The 16,949-nt window shown below is 37.5% G+C and overlaps 1 protein-coding gene across 1 annotated transcript; it reads left to right on the plus strand.

Annotated features, from left to right (window-relative positions):
* The first annotated feature begins 1,531 nt into the window (after positions 1–1,531).
* Positions 1,532–16,706, plus strand: LOC134743034 (protein yellow-like). The gene is made up of 8 exons (XM_063676305.1): positions 1,532–1,589; positions 3,819–4,255; positions 5,091–5,212; positions 6,708–6,934; positions 9,997–10,111; positions 14,191–14,271; positions 15,857–15,967; positions 16,493–16,706. Exons 2-8 carry the CDS (start codon positions 3,826–3,828, stop codon positions 16,631–16,633), a joined length of 1,227 nt encoding a protein of 408 aa, XP_063532375.1. The 5' UTR covers positions 1,532–1,589; positions 3,819–3,825; the 3' UTR covers positions 16,634–16,706.
* Positions 16,707–16,949: the final 243 nt, after the last annotated feature.

Raw genomic sequence — 16,949 nt, forward strand, 5'->3', positions numbered from 1 at the left:
CATATTTTGGCTAAGGTGTAGAGTTTGTGAAGTTAGGGCTTGTAGAGTGAGAAGCTTGGCTCTACAAAAAAACTGATAACTTTTTGATAGTGCGAGCCTTATTATCTCGTCTTGGCAACATTCTACATGAAAATGTTTTTGGTGGGATTTATTTATTTGCGGTATTTTCTATAAAAAGGGACCTTATTGTCGATGGCGCTTAGGCCATTATTAACGTTGCTCCGATATAAATACAATGCCGCGTGACGCTGTGCGGCGTAAATGCCATTGTCGACCCTTTTCATAGAAAATGCCCCATTTATAAATAAGTCGTCGCACACAAGACTTTCATCTGAGGGTTGTGAATGCGCCTAGACTATAAGATATTATATGATTGTCAATGTGCTAAGATCTTCAAAATAATGTGTATAAATAAGGTAAGGTAAGGTGTTGTCTTCGGGTAATTCGGAAAGGAAAAAAACCGGACAAGTGCGAGTCGGATTCGCCCACCGACAGTTCCGTTACAAATTAACTTTTTTTCACAAATTTATAGTTTTCAAATTTATCTCTGTACTTGTAGTTCAAGACGATATTACTTGCCAAATTGCATAGTTCTAGGTCAACGGGAAGTACCCAATAAAGTTTGATTCCCTTGAGAGTGTCGAAATACATATACGTTATTTGCGGATAAACGGCCGTATCTTTTTTTTACGTTAACTTAGAAATTTGTTTTTTTTTTTACAGCTTCAAGGGACTGGAGACCTAAGTAGGTAAATTTATATGGCATATAATTCTAAGTTAACGTAAAAGAAAGATACGGCCGTTTATCCGCAAAGAATGTATATGTATTTCGAAATTAAAACCATATGCTATATCGTTTTAATTTTAACTGGATAAATACCTCCACGAGTTCCCGAGATAAAGGATCTTGACAGACAGACGGACGGACAACAAAGTGATTCTATAGATAAGGCCAACTAGGGAAGAAATCAAATTATGATATCTATTTCAGTTTATGATTCTATAAGGGTTCGGTTTTTTCCTTTTGAGGTACGGAAACCCTAAAAGCACTAAAAAGTGGCGGGCACTAAAAATTCTGAGAAGGGGCTCTTATTAAAACGGAACATGAGTGGTTTTTAAATAATTTTCAGGATTGCCCAGTTCCGAATACACCTTAAATTACTTTTAGTGAGCAAACTAGAAATTCGGTTGAGATAAATAAGTACAAAGTTAGTAGTTATAATTATTACGAATTAGTATTTAAAAAAGTTTATACCGATGGAATTAAATCTACACCTATCACTTATTAAGAAAAACCGTTTTAATTAAGTACTACCGGCCAAACTATTGGTAATGACACCACCAGGCAGGCAAATAGCCGCGAGAATCTAACGGTTCACCGATTCCTCCTAATCAAGTTATTGCATATGGTCGCAGCCCAATTTAAACACCTTAAATGTAACCATACAAAGCGTATTGAATGGTGAAGTTGCAGCAAATATATAAAGGTTGGCGAGACCTCGAACTGTTTAGTCTGTCTTCGCGGCCCCGCTGAACCGGTCGGCCTGACGCCTGACCCCGCTCAAATCTTGATCAACCTACAATAACACGTAAGTTAAATGACAATAACATAAATAACTAACCATTAATATATCCGTCAAAATTAGGCTATAACATTACCTTTTGTTAACATAGGTACAGAATGCCTAGCAAAGATGACTATCGTACATCGACAAACGCCAAATGAAAAGTGAAAAAGTATCGGGATGACAGGTGCTACGAAAAGTCACACGACTATTTCTATACATTATTTAAGTTTTGATTGGCGTTTTCTATCAACGATTATCATCTTAGCTAGACCCCCCTGGGGGCCTAGCCTGCATCAGGGTGCTTAGCCAACATGCCAATCGTTTACGATCCGTAGCGAACGAAATGCAATTGTCCCTGTCGCTCTAATATTGAAGAATGTAGAGAGACACAAAGCGTTTCGTTATCGTAGCGCAAACGATTGTCACCTTGTCACCCAGGTCAGGAAGATATAGGTTCTACGATAAATATAAAGACAGTTGTCAAAAAAAAGTAGGTACTTACTTATAATTTATAACTGTAGCAAGTAGCAACTAAATACAGGCAAAATTCTGAATCTACATTACGTATATCTTCGTAAAATTCCCCTTTATTTCGCTCTTTTAACAGTTGTGTGTAATTCTATGGTAGGTATAGTTTTTATGACCGGATCTAAATGCGTTAAGAATGCGTTCCAGCAGTGGAATTATTGTTTTTCATGGCGAGGCCATGATTTTGAAATGTTATTTGTTACAAATTTCCTGTTTTTTAATAAATATTATACGTTGTTTCCGTTTGAATTACCAAGCATAAACTACGGGTCAACATTTTTTTGCAATTTTTTGGTATGTACCAAGCGTTTTGCCCTATTATTTTATAAGAATAAGAAATGGAATTTACTCACATTGTCTGAATGAATTCCCTGAATCAATAAATACGCGCTAGGTAACTTAATTACAAGAGTTAATTGGCAATTACTGAACCAGTAAGCTTCAACTTAGGGTGTAACATCACTTTTAATCGAGTGATTAGGGTCAATCTCTAGTCACATTATAATTAACTTATGTAATTTCTCTTCCACTTATTGGATGACACAAAGTGGATATAGGTTCTACAAACCCAACTGTTTTAATTGACAATATTTTGGACAAGATTTAATCACACAAATTTGACAGCGTCGGGAAATAGCCATTACTCGCTTCTCCCGTGGAAGGTCATTTACTTAATAAACATGCATTTTGCGTGTAGGAAACACCACTTTGTCACAGTTTAATGGGAAAACACTACGTAAAGTAAACGGTTTTAGAATTAAAGTACCTAATAAAAACGTGAATTCTAGAAAAATACAGCCAGCTTGTAATTACGAAATGGATTAGGTAGATAAATATTTTTAATATTAACAATAAAAATTAGTCATTAAGACTGTCTATTAATTAACGAGTCCAATCTGCATAATGCACAACTCGTTATAACACCATATTGGATAAATGTAGTTATATTTTATAATGAATATAATTAGTTTACGTCGGCATGTTGAGTAGTTACTTATAGGTAGAGAAACTCATACTCCTTACATAGTATAAGCATAAAATAAAGATCACAATAATATGCAAGTAAGTATCATGTAGAAGCAATAACTTAATAGAACTTAAGTCTACTTATTTATGTAAAAAAGCTGACTCAGATGCATTTAATAATTTTCTGTCCATAAATAAAGTTATTTGTATAATAAATAAGGGTTTGACTCGGACGTTTAGTAATATAAAGTGAATAATGAGGTAGTATCAATCAATCACCATCATATATATATCACGCGTGCCCCAGAAGTTCTCAGAAGGGGTTGTGCAACGTGTCACAGTTCCCAGGCTATCCGAATACATAACTAGACTGATTTGCTACGATAAGGAAGACTAGCTGTTGTAAAACCACCTAACTTGTCGTTTCCCAATAATAAGATCACAAGCCATCCGCAAAAACGTGAGCCAGCCATCTTTATTATGGAGTTGGCGTGGTGCTACACAATGCCGTCATTACCAAGTTACAACATCGCGATGTTGGATGATTATTGATGGGTACTGCGCTATAAACAAAACACAAGGTTGTTATTTGACACCTCAGATAATAGTGGTTAGTTAACGTGGATAGCAATAAGCCATTGCTTTTGTAGCAAAACCGGTTGCGGTACCCTGTACCTGGCTCTACTTTACATAGGTAAACCACAAGTATTATAATTGCGAGCACAATTTAACTCGATTGTTTCTGCTTTGTTACAGAGGAAATATGCGGGCAATAAGTTTTATACTAGCCGCTGCAGTGCTGGCTATATGTAAAGCAGCATCACCACAACTTCGTTTCGCTTGGAAGCAAGTAGACTACGCCTGGGACTCGCCTGCTGACAGGGAAAATGCCATAAAAACCGGTCAATTTGTACAAGAACATAACTTAATTCTGGGTTTGGCGAGATGGAAAAACAAGCTGTTCATCACCGTCCCAAGGTGGAAGAACGGCGTGGCTTCCTCGCTAAACTATGTGGATGTAGATGGGGCTCAAGACCAGATTTTAAAGCCGTATCCTTCAATGAAGGACAACTTGGTCCCAGATGACGCGAAGGAGCTCCCTTCCAATAGATCCATTATCTCCGTGTTCCGGGTGTATGTCGACCCCTGTGACCGACTATGGGTTATGGATTCGGGATTGGCTGACATTTTTGGTAAGTTATATTAAGTAGGTACGTACTTCACAAGATTGCTGTATACCTATTTAATATATGTATACCTATAGAAACACGGATTTCTAAGTTGTTTACGTCCTAATGTTGGCAATAAAACTACATATTTTACGCAATAGGAGACTTCAGTATTTAGGTAGTAGTTAAGGCTCAGTTTCATTGGTCGACATAACGCATGCGATTATGAGTTTCACTAGTCGTTATACCGCCTACCGGTAGCGGGGAGTCACCGCACGCTGTATATCGACCGAGTTATCGACCAATGAAACTGCAGGCCATGTAGACAACATGCCAATCGCTAATACTACGTCGCGGACGAAACGCAACTGTCACTGTGACACTAAAGGGGCCCACTGACTATCAGTCCGCCGGACGATATCGGCCTGTCAGGTAGAACAAAAATTTGACAGTTCCGAACAACTGACAGGCCGATATCGTCCGGCGGGCTGATAGTCAGTGAGCCCCTTATTATGGAAGAGTGATAGAGAGGCACAAAGCGATTCGATAGCGAAGCGCAAGCGATCGTTACCTTGGCTAGGCCGCCTGAACCTTTAGATCGAATATTCCTGCCGAAACAAATCTTTGTTTTTACTTTCTTTCGTTTGTTAAGTACCTACTACATGTTATGGACCATTCTACATATAGCCTTACAAAGAAACCATTTCCTTGAGTTTTGCCTGTTAGGACACCCACCGAGCTGAACAGCTGCCACTAGTTTTATCAAAATTTGAATTTAACGAGACTATTTGATAACTTTAAGATGTGTGATCTTTGCAACTTGGGTAGTGACCATGTTAAACCATTTCATAATTTGTAGGTGCTGGTAACCAAATTGCGGGACCGTCTCTAGTTGTGTTCGATTTGAACACCGACCAGCTTCTTCATAGATATTTCTTCAAAGTCTCCGATATGAAGGAGGATTCGTTCTTCGCCAACGTCGTAAGTACCCACTAATATATATATATATATATATAAATATATATATATATATAAATATATATATATATATAAAGAACGAAAAAGCCCTCTTAAAATCCACTGCACCAGAAATCTGTGTAGGATTTATTAACTGGCTTCTAAATTATCTCATGTTAATTGTATAATTATAAATTGTACTTATAAAAATAAGCATAAGGCTTACCTTAAAGAAAGTGATTAACGTAGTCTAGGCACGCTGGCAGAGCCAGGAGTAGCAATTCCACTGAGATTACGTCCGACGTGTCTGTTAACTTTTGTTACCTGGGTGCCTAGCCAAGATGCCAATCGTTAGCGCTACGACAACGAAACGGTGTGAGCTCTATTGCACTATGTGTAAGAGTGATAGAGAGACAGAAAACGATTCGTTTTCTAGCGCAAACGATTGCTATCTTGGCTAAGCTCCCTGACCTTTTCACAATCTACGGGAAAGTAACCAAAAATTCTGCATTACCTATGGCTAGTGTAAAGAAGGCCTGCCAGGGATTTACACAGGGACCTATTATCAGCAAGGCGGAAAATCGTGCAGAATGGAGAGCCTCGGTGCACAAAATAACGACCTCATGTTGTCGCGACCCTCAGCCATGAGGAACCGAGGACAAAGAGAGAGATGGCTAGTGTACCTGGAAATGCACCAAAGTCGTATAAATTAAGTTAATTTTTTTGGGTCAAAAAAAACAGAAGCTAAAAATCCGTACCTTACCTACTCTCTTTTTAACGGTGTTAAATCTGTGGCATGCAATCGGAATCCGAGCAACGTCGTGTAGCGTGCCGGTTTTAATCTTATTTGTTCGCGAAAGCATTTCCATGTTTTAACTTGAGCGTATTTTAAAAATAGCCGACTGTGTAGTGTGTACTTGTGTGCAATGTTGTTGACAACATTTGCTGCGATCTTGATTACTTCTTCGGAGTCCGGTGTGCGTTTATATTTTTAACTATCAAATATATAGGAATGTAGAGTCTAAGCTAAATTTGCGCCGACTTAGTGTCATTGTCATTACTCATTATACACACAATATTTTCATATCGATTTGACATTAATGATAATATTTCCACACTTTGTCAGTGCAAATGCCGAGTAGTTAGCTTGGTCCGACTCTACGTAAAATGCGATTTTCTAGTAGGTATTAACAATAACAAAATTTCTCAAAACAGCTTCCTGGGAACACTAGCATTTACTGAATTAGGTACCTGTCTACCTGAATTGTTAACTGACAAAAACGTATAGGTATAAACCAGCCAGTAACGTTCTAGAGGAGGTCGCATGTATTCTATCGCAATTTTAAATTTTATGAAAAACGCGAAATGTGATGATTTGTCGAAATGGTGACCAAAATTGACAAAAATGTTGAATTTCGGCCTGTAGGAGTATATGTATATTATGTATAGCCTATAGCAGCCCGTAGATATATACTTGAATAATATAAATATGTATTATATACTAAAATAATATTTCCAGGTAGTAGACGTGGACAAGGACACATGCGACAACGCGTTCGCGTACATCCCGGACCTGGGCGCGTACGGAGTGGTGGTCTACAGTCTCAAGCAGAATGACTCCTGGCGTATCTCGCACCACTACTTCCACTTCGAGCCTCTGGCTGGCCAGTACCAGGTGGGCGGCATCGAGTTCCAGTGGACTGATGGAGTTTTCGCGCTGGCTTTGTCTGAGCCAAGGGAACACGGGTAAGTTGAATTTGGCGGTTGAGCATTGATGAGAAGATCCCTCAATTCCTCATGGATCCCAGGGATCCCAACATCAGAACTAGACTTCGACTAAAATGAGACCAATTTTAAGTTTTTACGGTCAATCAACAGAAATATTTTCGAAATCGGATCAGAAATGGCGGAGTTCTGAGGTAACAAACATACAACCGAATGAAGCCTTTTGGAATTTTGTAGTCGGTTAAAAAGTCATGTACATGTGCGATACCGAGGTTTCCATTCTTGTTAATCTCGAGCACATATTTAAGGCCTGCGTTATATTAAATATAATAATAATAAATATTATAGGGACATTCCTACACAAATTGACTAAGTCCCACGGTAAGCTCAAGAAGGCTTGTGCTGTGGGATTGTAGGTACTCAAATAACGATATACTTATATAATACTTATACAAATAATTAAATACATAGAAAACATCCATGACTCAGGAACAAATATCTGTGCTCATCACACAAATAAATACCCTTACCGGGATTCGAACCCAGGACCATCGGCTTCACAAGCAGGGTCACTAAGTCATATCATGTTTCGTGAAATTCTATAATTCTTAGTTTCGCGCAATACACGTTACGCATTATTTTAGTCAGAGCCCGGCAGCCGTTTTAGCATTGCGTCCAATCATAATCACCATTCTAATCGGAAATTTTATGCATATTATACGTATTTCGTAGTGAACAATGAAAAGGTTTTCTAAAATATCCTGCCCGATAATTTGCAACCGCATTGAAAAAAAATCCGATCCTCTACAATGCAATACAAAAGTAGCCCTAACTAAACAGTAGAGCTGTCGAAGACCTCCTGTCACGTAGGGACCTTGCTTTTTGTTATACGCATGTTTGCTCAGTTGCGATCACATTCACTATTATTTATAGTTTCAATTAGGTAATCATTTATTTTTTAAGAAGCTATGAGTAGGTACGTGGTCAATCAAATGACTACACAAAATGCATGCCTACAAGAAAACAACCACAACCTATTGTTATGTACTGTAGGGTAAGCGGGCCCAACGCGGGTAAGCTAACAACCGTAAAAAAATCTACTATTTTATTGTATTAAAGTAGCGAATATGCAGTCATTAGTTAGGAAATTTATCGAACTTCGATTTAGAACATCGTTTTTTAAGTTTCCGCTTAATATCTTTATACAATAGAAGAAAAGCAAAGGCTCTGCAAAACCCTCTATGCCCAGACTTGCTCCTAGTGGGTTGGTGCTTTGGGCAAAACGGGTAGCGGTTGGGCAAAGCGGGTATTTTTAAAATTAAACATATGGTATATTTAAACTAAATATATAATCACAAAAATGTTAGATACACAATATACTAAAATATTCACTACCAAACGGTATCATGAAATGAAATTTAACATCATTGAATGTCCCCAACTACTACCGTTTGGAATTTTGATTTCTGTGAAATTTCGATGCGAATCTTTAGCAATTTTAGGTTACTTTATTGTATTTTACCTAGTTATATTATTAATAACAGTCGTATAATAAGCATTTCGACATATTCTAGCTATCTTACAATCAATATAAATGTAATAATTATTGTCTTCGGTTACCGCGATAGTTACTCATGAAATAAAACTACGCACGTACGTAATATACGCGATATAATCCGTTTTCATAGTTTTATTTCAATATAAATGTGTTGCTACATTACATGTAAAGTTAGTAAGCGGGTGGCTACTCTCTTTTCCCTACTATACCTTTGCCTAATTGCCTAAAACCACTTATTGACACTGTAGCACAATCGGATTGTCTAACCTCGAAATCCTTACAAAGTTATGAAATTTGGTATGTATGTTAATTAAAGGTCTCTTTTTCATGTCCACACTATTTGACATTTGGGGACCTCGAGGAATCGCAGCCATCTTGGAAAATGTGTACCATCCTGGAGAAATTTGCGTTTTACTCTAAATATACGTTCTATATGAAAATATGGTGTAGGGCAACATTAAAGCTTATTAAATTCTACACAAAACAGTCCTAGATATCTTTGCGGAAAAAATACATCTTGTTATAGAAAATAATAGCTGAATCCAGAATTAGCGCTTATACCCTTTCAGGGAATATAATACGAGACTTGGAGGAATATGAATTCCACTTTTGTCTATACATTTGTACACGTTCTACCCCAATATCAACATTTTACTCGACTGCGACTTAAACAGAAAGTAGGGTTATGGGTGTAAATATTGAAAATCAGTACATCCTGTAGCTCAGGATATCTGGAAGGATTTCGAGGTTAGACTTAATCCGATTCTGCTATTGACAAGATAAACATGGTGGTTTTCCTTAACACACTACCAACAAAAAACTAATTCAAGAGACAAGTCAGGAAACACGTTTTACACTTAGCAGGAAAAAGGACGATTTTATACAGCGGAATATTTTTAGAAAAGGTTCCAGTCAAACCAATGGAGATATATTATGTGAAGAACCTATGTCAAAATTATTGCTATTTTATACGCATTTCTGTGGAGTTTCGAGGTATTTATTGCATATTAAATAGGCTATATACCATTACACCTCTTTAAAACATATGGTAAGTTGTCCTCCCGATCCTAGTAACAGCGTGTCTTTGTATAATATATTTTTGGTAAATTTTATCGTCTTTAGAAAAGTAGAAGATTTATTCAAAACAGGTTGAAATGGCCGACATTGACCGCAAATTAAATCAACGGAATACTTATTCAAAATTGGAGGTCAACGATTATTGCTCTTCTGATGCTATAAGATAACAAGTTGTATATGGCTAATTTCGCAACGATGTAAAGATTAATTGTTAATTTATTCCAATTACATATTTGTTTCTAAACTATAGCCAATAGTAAAAAAAAAATGGTATTTTTCAACGAGACTTTATGTAGCGTAAAGTATGCTCAGCTGTATCAAAATTGACACTGCAACATTTTATCAAATGATGAAGCGGGCATCTCAATACAGTCAGAGTCGGATGTTTTGTTATCATATTAACTTTATTCAGTTATTTAATGATGTATCATTATTTATTGTCCTACAGGTATCGAACAATGTTTTTCCACGCGTTCTCGAGTACGAAGGAGTTCTGCGTGTCAACCGAGCTGCTGCGTAACTACACACACATCGATAAGAACGAGGCATTCCACGATTTCAAGGTTTGAATACTAAATGCTAGTAAAGCTTACACTTACAGATTGCAACACGTACTTTGCCTATTCAAGCCCCGTCGATCCTCGAACTAAATATACTCAAAGCCATTCCGTTCCATTTTTCGATGTTAAAACATTACTTAGTTATTTTTGATTGTTTTATATAGTAATAAGTTTAGTTGTAGGGAAAAACAATAATAGATTATATAGTTGTAGATCTACACCTATTTTGTCATTACTCATTAATTTACAGGATGTTTTTTTAACCCTTTGCCAAATTTTGAGAGGTCACTCTGAAACTTGTACGTTAGAACCAACCTCGAAATAACGAAAAAATGGCTGTTTTATACATTAATTATAAAGCAAATGAGGGCTACAACTATCCGACGAAAGCGAAATCTGTCCTGCGAAGACATTTTTGTAGGTTCGTGTCTCTTTAGTATCTTTTTAGTATATTACGCGGGACAAAGCTATTCAAAATAATTTTTTTTTTGAAATTTTTGAAAGGAAAGATGGCACTCCCTTATGAATTTTATTTAAATACAAAACATAAAACGAAGGTTGTAAATACACCTTCGTTTTACCTGCTCCATGGTCGATGAAAGGAACCTGCTTAATTATTTGAAAGGTGAATTTAACTTCCGGGTCTTGCTTCGCAAAAAACTTGTCTGCGCGGCCTTTGCCTATAATGGGCATATAGTTTAGTTATAAGTAGACAGTATAAGTGATATACTAGTAGTACAAACAGTAGAGCACTTAGCAGTCTTAGCGGTCTATAATATACTTGCTTGGAGGCTCCTAGCTGCTTGTTGCACGTTGACTTACGAATGATCAATTATAATAACGAAACTTCCGTGAGACACAGACATATTAAATATATTAAAATGGGTCACTCACGTATTTTTGAGTCGAAGATTGCTCGATATTTTTCGCTCAATAACGAGCAGCTCAACGGGAACACGCGTTGGCGGACCGACGCAGACCGCCAATGTACGCGACCGTAATTGTCAATTAACCAATTATGACATGATTTCGGGTGTATGTTTCTAGATAGATTAAAACAATTAGAATTAGTTCAAATATACATATAAATAAGGAGTACCGTAAATATACTATTTGATCGAACGGCTCTTCTACACGATGGCCCAGCGCAGGCCAGTCCAAGGGACACAGCTATGCGGTGGAATGAGATAGCAATATAACTTGCTCCCACTAACGCATAAATGCGTCCCTTGGACTGGCCTACGCTGGGCCATCGTGTAGAGGAGCCAGAAGAAGTTATTCACATTTCATAAAAAATAAACACAAGGACAAGCATAGCGGAAGCGTAAACGTAGGTATTGATAACGTAAAGCCATTACATAATTATTTTTATGGCAAAAGACAACCATTGTGTGTTTAGTGCCTCCTCCTGCTTACTGTCACTGTAGATAAAAAAATATTGTATAAGTAAGTTTAAGGTGGTTCGACTAGGTTACTCAAAGCTTAAACCCCGCTAGATGGCCCCACTTTCGCAAATTTTCAGGTTTTATTTTTTTGTGGAATACTCTTGGTATTTAAAAGTATGTTTAGCGCACTCTACACAAATATTGAACTATTATAATAAACATTGAATACTTCATTGTGCAAAAAAACACCTTTAAAGTCGACAGTGTTTCTGTCATGCTATTTCCTACTATTACTCACACATGCAAACAGTGTTTCCGTGATGCTTGTAGTAGTAGTAGTAGTAGTATGTAAGTATGCTGCAATGGCGCTGCGGTATGTTCGTGGAAATACGTGCAAGAGGATTCGGGTTCAAGACTGGTACGACTCGGGTACTTTATTTTTATCTTTTTTGTGTTTGTTATTATATCTTACTTTTCTTATACCTTTAAACGAGCAATTCTTGTCCGATTCGGAAACGGCTCAACGATTTCGATGAAATTTGCCGTAAGGTATTCGATCTAGCTAGGTCTTATCTCTGGGAAAACAAGCATTTTTGAGTTTTTACTTATAAGTTTTCCGAGCAATCTCCCAGATATTTAGTATTATTAATAAATTAGTTTATGAACGTTTTATAAAAATATGTAAAGTTTTGAACTAAAAGGTTGTCGGTTGTCGATTAGGTTGATTTAATTTTGAAGCTTTATGGAAATAGCGTCTTATTGACAACTGACAATAAACTGTACCCGTTTGGCTGAAAACGTCACATATATTGAAAACCTGACTTTCACAGATCTCACCTTTTTGGGTTCTTCCATCTCAGAATAACTAGCATATTCATATTGAATCCTGATGCTAATATATAAAACATGTCCCAAATATTTTTGTATAGAAGTTTTACTTTGTACTACGTCACGCAGACTGGGAAAATTTGTTGATACTAAAACGTGACGTGATGGATTCGATATTTAAGGATATATTTTTATGTTAGGATTAAGATGGAGAATACTGACGATTCTTAGTAGCACTAGCCCAAGGAAGTCCAGGTTTGTAAGTGTCAGGTATCAGTTTTTTTTTAAAGCGCTAAATATAGTTCTACAAGTAAAGCAATCCCTTACTGCCCAGCCTCTATAGTATTTTTCAAACTGGAAGGATACGATGATAGATTTCATCTCCATACAATTTATAACCCAAAAATGCCAAATGTTGCAAAATTATATTGAAATGACATCTGTCAACGTACCCTTGCAGTTTGAAATAATTATTTCGCAACTCGTGTCGATTTAAAACACTCCCTGCGGTCGTGTTTTAATTTATCGCCACTCGTTTCGAATTTCCTCTTTTCCGCACTTGTATCGTACAACGTTTTACAGTAAATATGGCCCTTTAAACTTTCGACATATTTATTGGAGTGAGGATGTCCTGATTTTTTCTGGCTAATGAAGGAAAACATTTTATTACCAAGATTGCCTCTTCATTTTACACAATACCTAAAAAAACCTAGAGTTAGTGACACATTGACTATTCGGCAACCAAAACAGTAATAATTACATTATATAGGTATTGTTCGCTGCTTATTATCCTAGCATTATGGAAGAAGTAAGAATTATTTTCTAAAAAGATCGGCACGAGAAAATTACAATGTACAATGAAGGAGTGAAACTGTACCTTACGACACTTCACCATCATGAATTTCTCTTCAATTGAGCGTGAATTTTCCTGGATTTTCGCGGGCCAGAATACCGATGATTTTTGTAACTTGATTTAGACGTTGCTATCATTTTCAATCCACAATCGAATTGACAAGTCACAATAAACATAACCCCATGTGTCAGTGTCAACAAAAAATGCACTAAACATGACGTCACTGCAACTCGCGTTAATGGTCGGCGCCGTCGGCGGAACGTTGCGCGTGCGACGCATTTGTACACGACATTTTTGACACACACATACGTAAAATTGATGAAAACATAACGTTGATTTATGCATGATTTCTGTATGAAACAAAGTTTTTCTATTAATTTAGCGAATATTCGAAAGTAGATAAATGCAAAAATATTTATGTCGTAATAGTGTGTAGTGACTTAATTAAAGTCGATTGAATTTTTGACGTATCAGGCGGTCAAACGAAAGGCTCAGGAAAGAGATACATGAAAATTGCTCCACCGACAAGAGCTAGGCTCTTAAATTAATGATGATGATGATGAATTTTGTATGAAAATCGAACCACCGTGCACCCCGGCATGCTCGGTTCTCTTTATAAACGTAGTTACGCTCTCATTTTAAAACGAGTAGCTAGTTTGCTCTGAAACTTTGTACTTACAATAGGATAAGTCTGTAATTAGTTTATAGTCTTAAGTCTGTAATTAGTTTATGTAGCTTCATACATATACCATAGTTAAAAAAAATACAGCGAATTTGTTTTTCATACAAAACTTGTTTTTGCTCTATTTCGTTTGTTTTATAAACTGGAGCTATATAAACATCAGACATAACTCATGTCATTGTATGTGCAAAGTTTCGTTACAGTCCAACACGTAGTTTTAAACGAACGAAACTCCGTTTGTATTGGGGAAATGAAATTTGGCCGAGCTTGCCGGGGACTCTTAAGAACCTGCACATTCTTACATACTTTATACTTATTTGACTATTTGTTCTAGTTGCTTGGTGACCGCGGAGAACGCACTCAGTCCTCAGGCAGCTTCTACGATCCCAAGACCAGTGTTCTCTTCTACACACAGGCAAGTAATTATAGTACATTACTACAGAGGCCGAGAAGGAAGGGGTTGCCGGCCGGATAGTTATGAGGCCGACAACCCGTTTTCACGCCGATGTATGTATAGTGCTTTTCTCAAACGTTTAATATAGGTATATAGTTTGTCAAAGGACTGTCTTATTTCAAACATAGACAGAGAGAATCATACTATCTTTGTCTTACACTAGTACTAACACCCAAAAGAAAAGGATGAGTATAGTTTTTTTTTGTTCTTATTTACTAACAAGATTTGCTTGACCAACTATATATATCAATCAAATATCGTTTTTTTTTAACTAGGAGTATTCCAGCTTCCAGCGTAGCAAAACCGTCTCGTGTGATGCGGAAGGGTCCTGGATTTTCCCCAGGCTACCATCCCCCCACACAGTCCCATAGAGCCCGTCAGGTTCAAAAAAATAATAATGGCTGAATGCCATGATGCTGTGCCACAATTATATGTGAAATAGAAATTAAAAAAAAACCACTTCCCGGCCTAGGCCTGCAACTTTGTATGAAATTTCATTACAGACCTCTCGTCTAGCCGCGCCTGAAACGTGATACTTCCCAGCCTAATATAAAGAACGTAATATCAATATTACATAGCATGTTGGAGAAAAATATATTTCTCTCCTCTCTCCCTCAATAAATTTCTACAATTTTATGTTCCACTGGCTTTGTGAGCTATAGGCCTCGCGAACCTCCAATGCTCCGCAATTTTGAAAAAAAAAAAACGATTTGATACATTTCACGAGAACTTATAATATATGATACATTTCAAGAGAAGGAGACTTTCGCTTTTGGTCGATCAGTAAATAATTATAGATACTGGGCAAACTTTATGCTCTGACCGAAAACTAAATAAGTAGATCCCTACCTGTGTAGTTGTTTGTACTCGTATATTTAACTTTGGTAGCCATAGCTATCTTTAAGTTATTATAGTTACGTATAAAAGGATTCCACACTGTTAAAAATAAATTTAATGACATAATTACGTTTGCGCATGCAAATTTTGTTAATGTTGTATTTTAATTATTATTAAACGATAAATTCACTGTCACAGTTTTGCCCGGGATGCCATTGACATTGAGAGTTGTAAACGATGCAGTTTTTTTGCAAATACAGGTTTTAGTTACGGTCTTACGGTCATCGTCCACGGTTTCGTTTTATTACATTACACTTCGCGGTCACATCGCTGTGTCAAAACATTACTACTTATTATGTAGTTGGATAATAAGATAGCTGTCACAGAAAACAAATAAGTAGACAAATGAAGTCTGGACTAAAATGTGAAATTATAACTACCAGCCATACTCTGCGGAGTGACTTTATAGATAGGTTATGACCACCACCATGATGACTGAACAACTTTTATCATGGGACCAATACCGAAATCTTGAAAAAAAAGTTGGCTGTCTCATACATTCCGGCCGATGTGATGCCGCTCATTTCTATGGGCCACCAAATGTTTGCACGCGCAGAGTATGATTGGTGGTTAAAATTTTACCCTGTATATAATTGTTTATTTATACATTAAAAATTACAGTGTTTTAATCGAGATAATGTCATTTAAGGTGAACAGAGACGGCGTGGGATGCTGGAACGTGAACAAGCCCTACACGCCCGAAACCAACCCTCTCCTCTTCAGCGACCCTATACTTTACGAGTTCCCCAACGACTTGAAGGTAAGCAATTTTTGACAGGGACAAAGTGGGATGCTCTGGAATGTGAACAAGCCCTGCACGCCGGAAACCAACCCTCTCCTCTTCAGCTAACCTATTACCTATTTTCTACGAGTTCCCGAATGACTATAACCCGTCGCTTGAGAAGCCTACTCGCCGGAGACTAACCCTGCTGTTCAGCGACCTGTATGGGTAACTTAAGAATGAGTATCCGATTTAGGGAGGAAAATTTATACCACGCCCTTTTTTATACCACGATGGTTGCAAACAAGCCCTGACTCAACTTAGACAAACTCGCTGCTTTTTACCGACCCTACGAGTATCATAAGTTATTGATTATTTCCGATATCGGAATATACTTACAATAATTACAGCCACATTACAGCAGATTTTTAAGCCCGGCAAAATTATCTCTTGTTGAACGCTGAACTTCTTACTACCACAGCTAACACGTGCCTAATCTTAATCTAATACCAGTCCTCGTAGATACTTGTAAGTACTAATTGTCTTTATGTATTTGAATCGCAGGTGGACGATGAAGGCACCCTCTGGCTGCTCACTGACAAGTTGCCGCGGTTCCTTTACAAGTCGCTGGACCCCAACGAAGTCAACTTCAGGATATTCAGCATTAACACCACCGAAGCCATCGCTGGCACCGCCTGCCAATAAACGTACTTTGTCAGTTGTACGAATGTGCAATAAACTGGAGAATGCCCAAAATAAACTATTCTTTACCTTTGTTCAGGCCGTAAGTTCAAGAATGACAATGTTCAAATCAAAAATGACTCACGCAGAGTCTTACGTAAGCAAACAACTTGCGAACGCAAAGCGAAGCGGCGCGGCGCGACGCGGTGGGCCCACGGCGTTCACGTTCGCAACGAGATCGCCCACGTAGGACACTTCTATAGGTATCAAAGGATTGATTCAAACCGCGCCGCATCGCTTCGCTTCGCGTTCGCGTGTTGTTCGCCTACGTAGTACGCTG

The sequence above is a fragment of the Cydia strobilella genome, chromosome 7, assembly GCF_947568885.1.
Source record: "Cydia strobilella chromosome 7, ilCydStro3.1, whole genome shotgun sequence".
Taxonomy (NCBI): Eukaryota; Metazoa; Arthropoda; class Insecta; order Lepidoptera; family Tortricidae; genus Cydia; species Cydia strobilella.

Coding starts and splice junctions, on each gene's coding strand:
- LOC134743034 (XM_063676305.1), top strand. CDS start 3,826: ATGCGGGCAATAAGTTTTATACTAGCCGCTGCAGTGCTGGCTATATGT. Junction 4,256..5,090: donor GGGATTGGCTGACATTTTTG/GTAAGTTATATT, acceptor CATAATTTGTAG/GTGCTGGTAACCAAATTGCG. Junction 10,112..14,190: donor AGGCATTCCACGATTTCAAG/GTTTGAATACTA, acceptor TATTTGTTCTAG/TTGCTTGGTGACCGCGGAGA.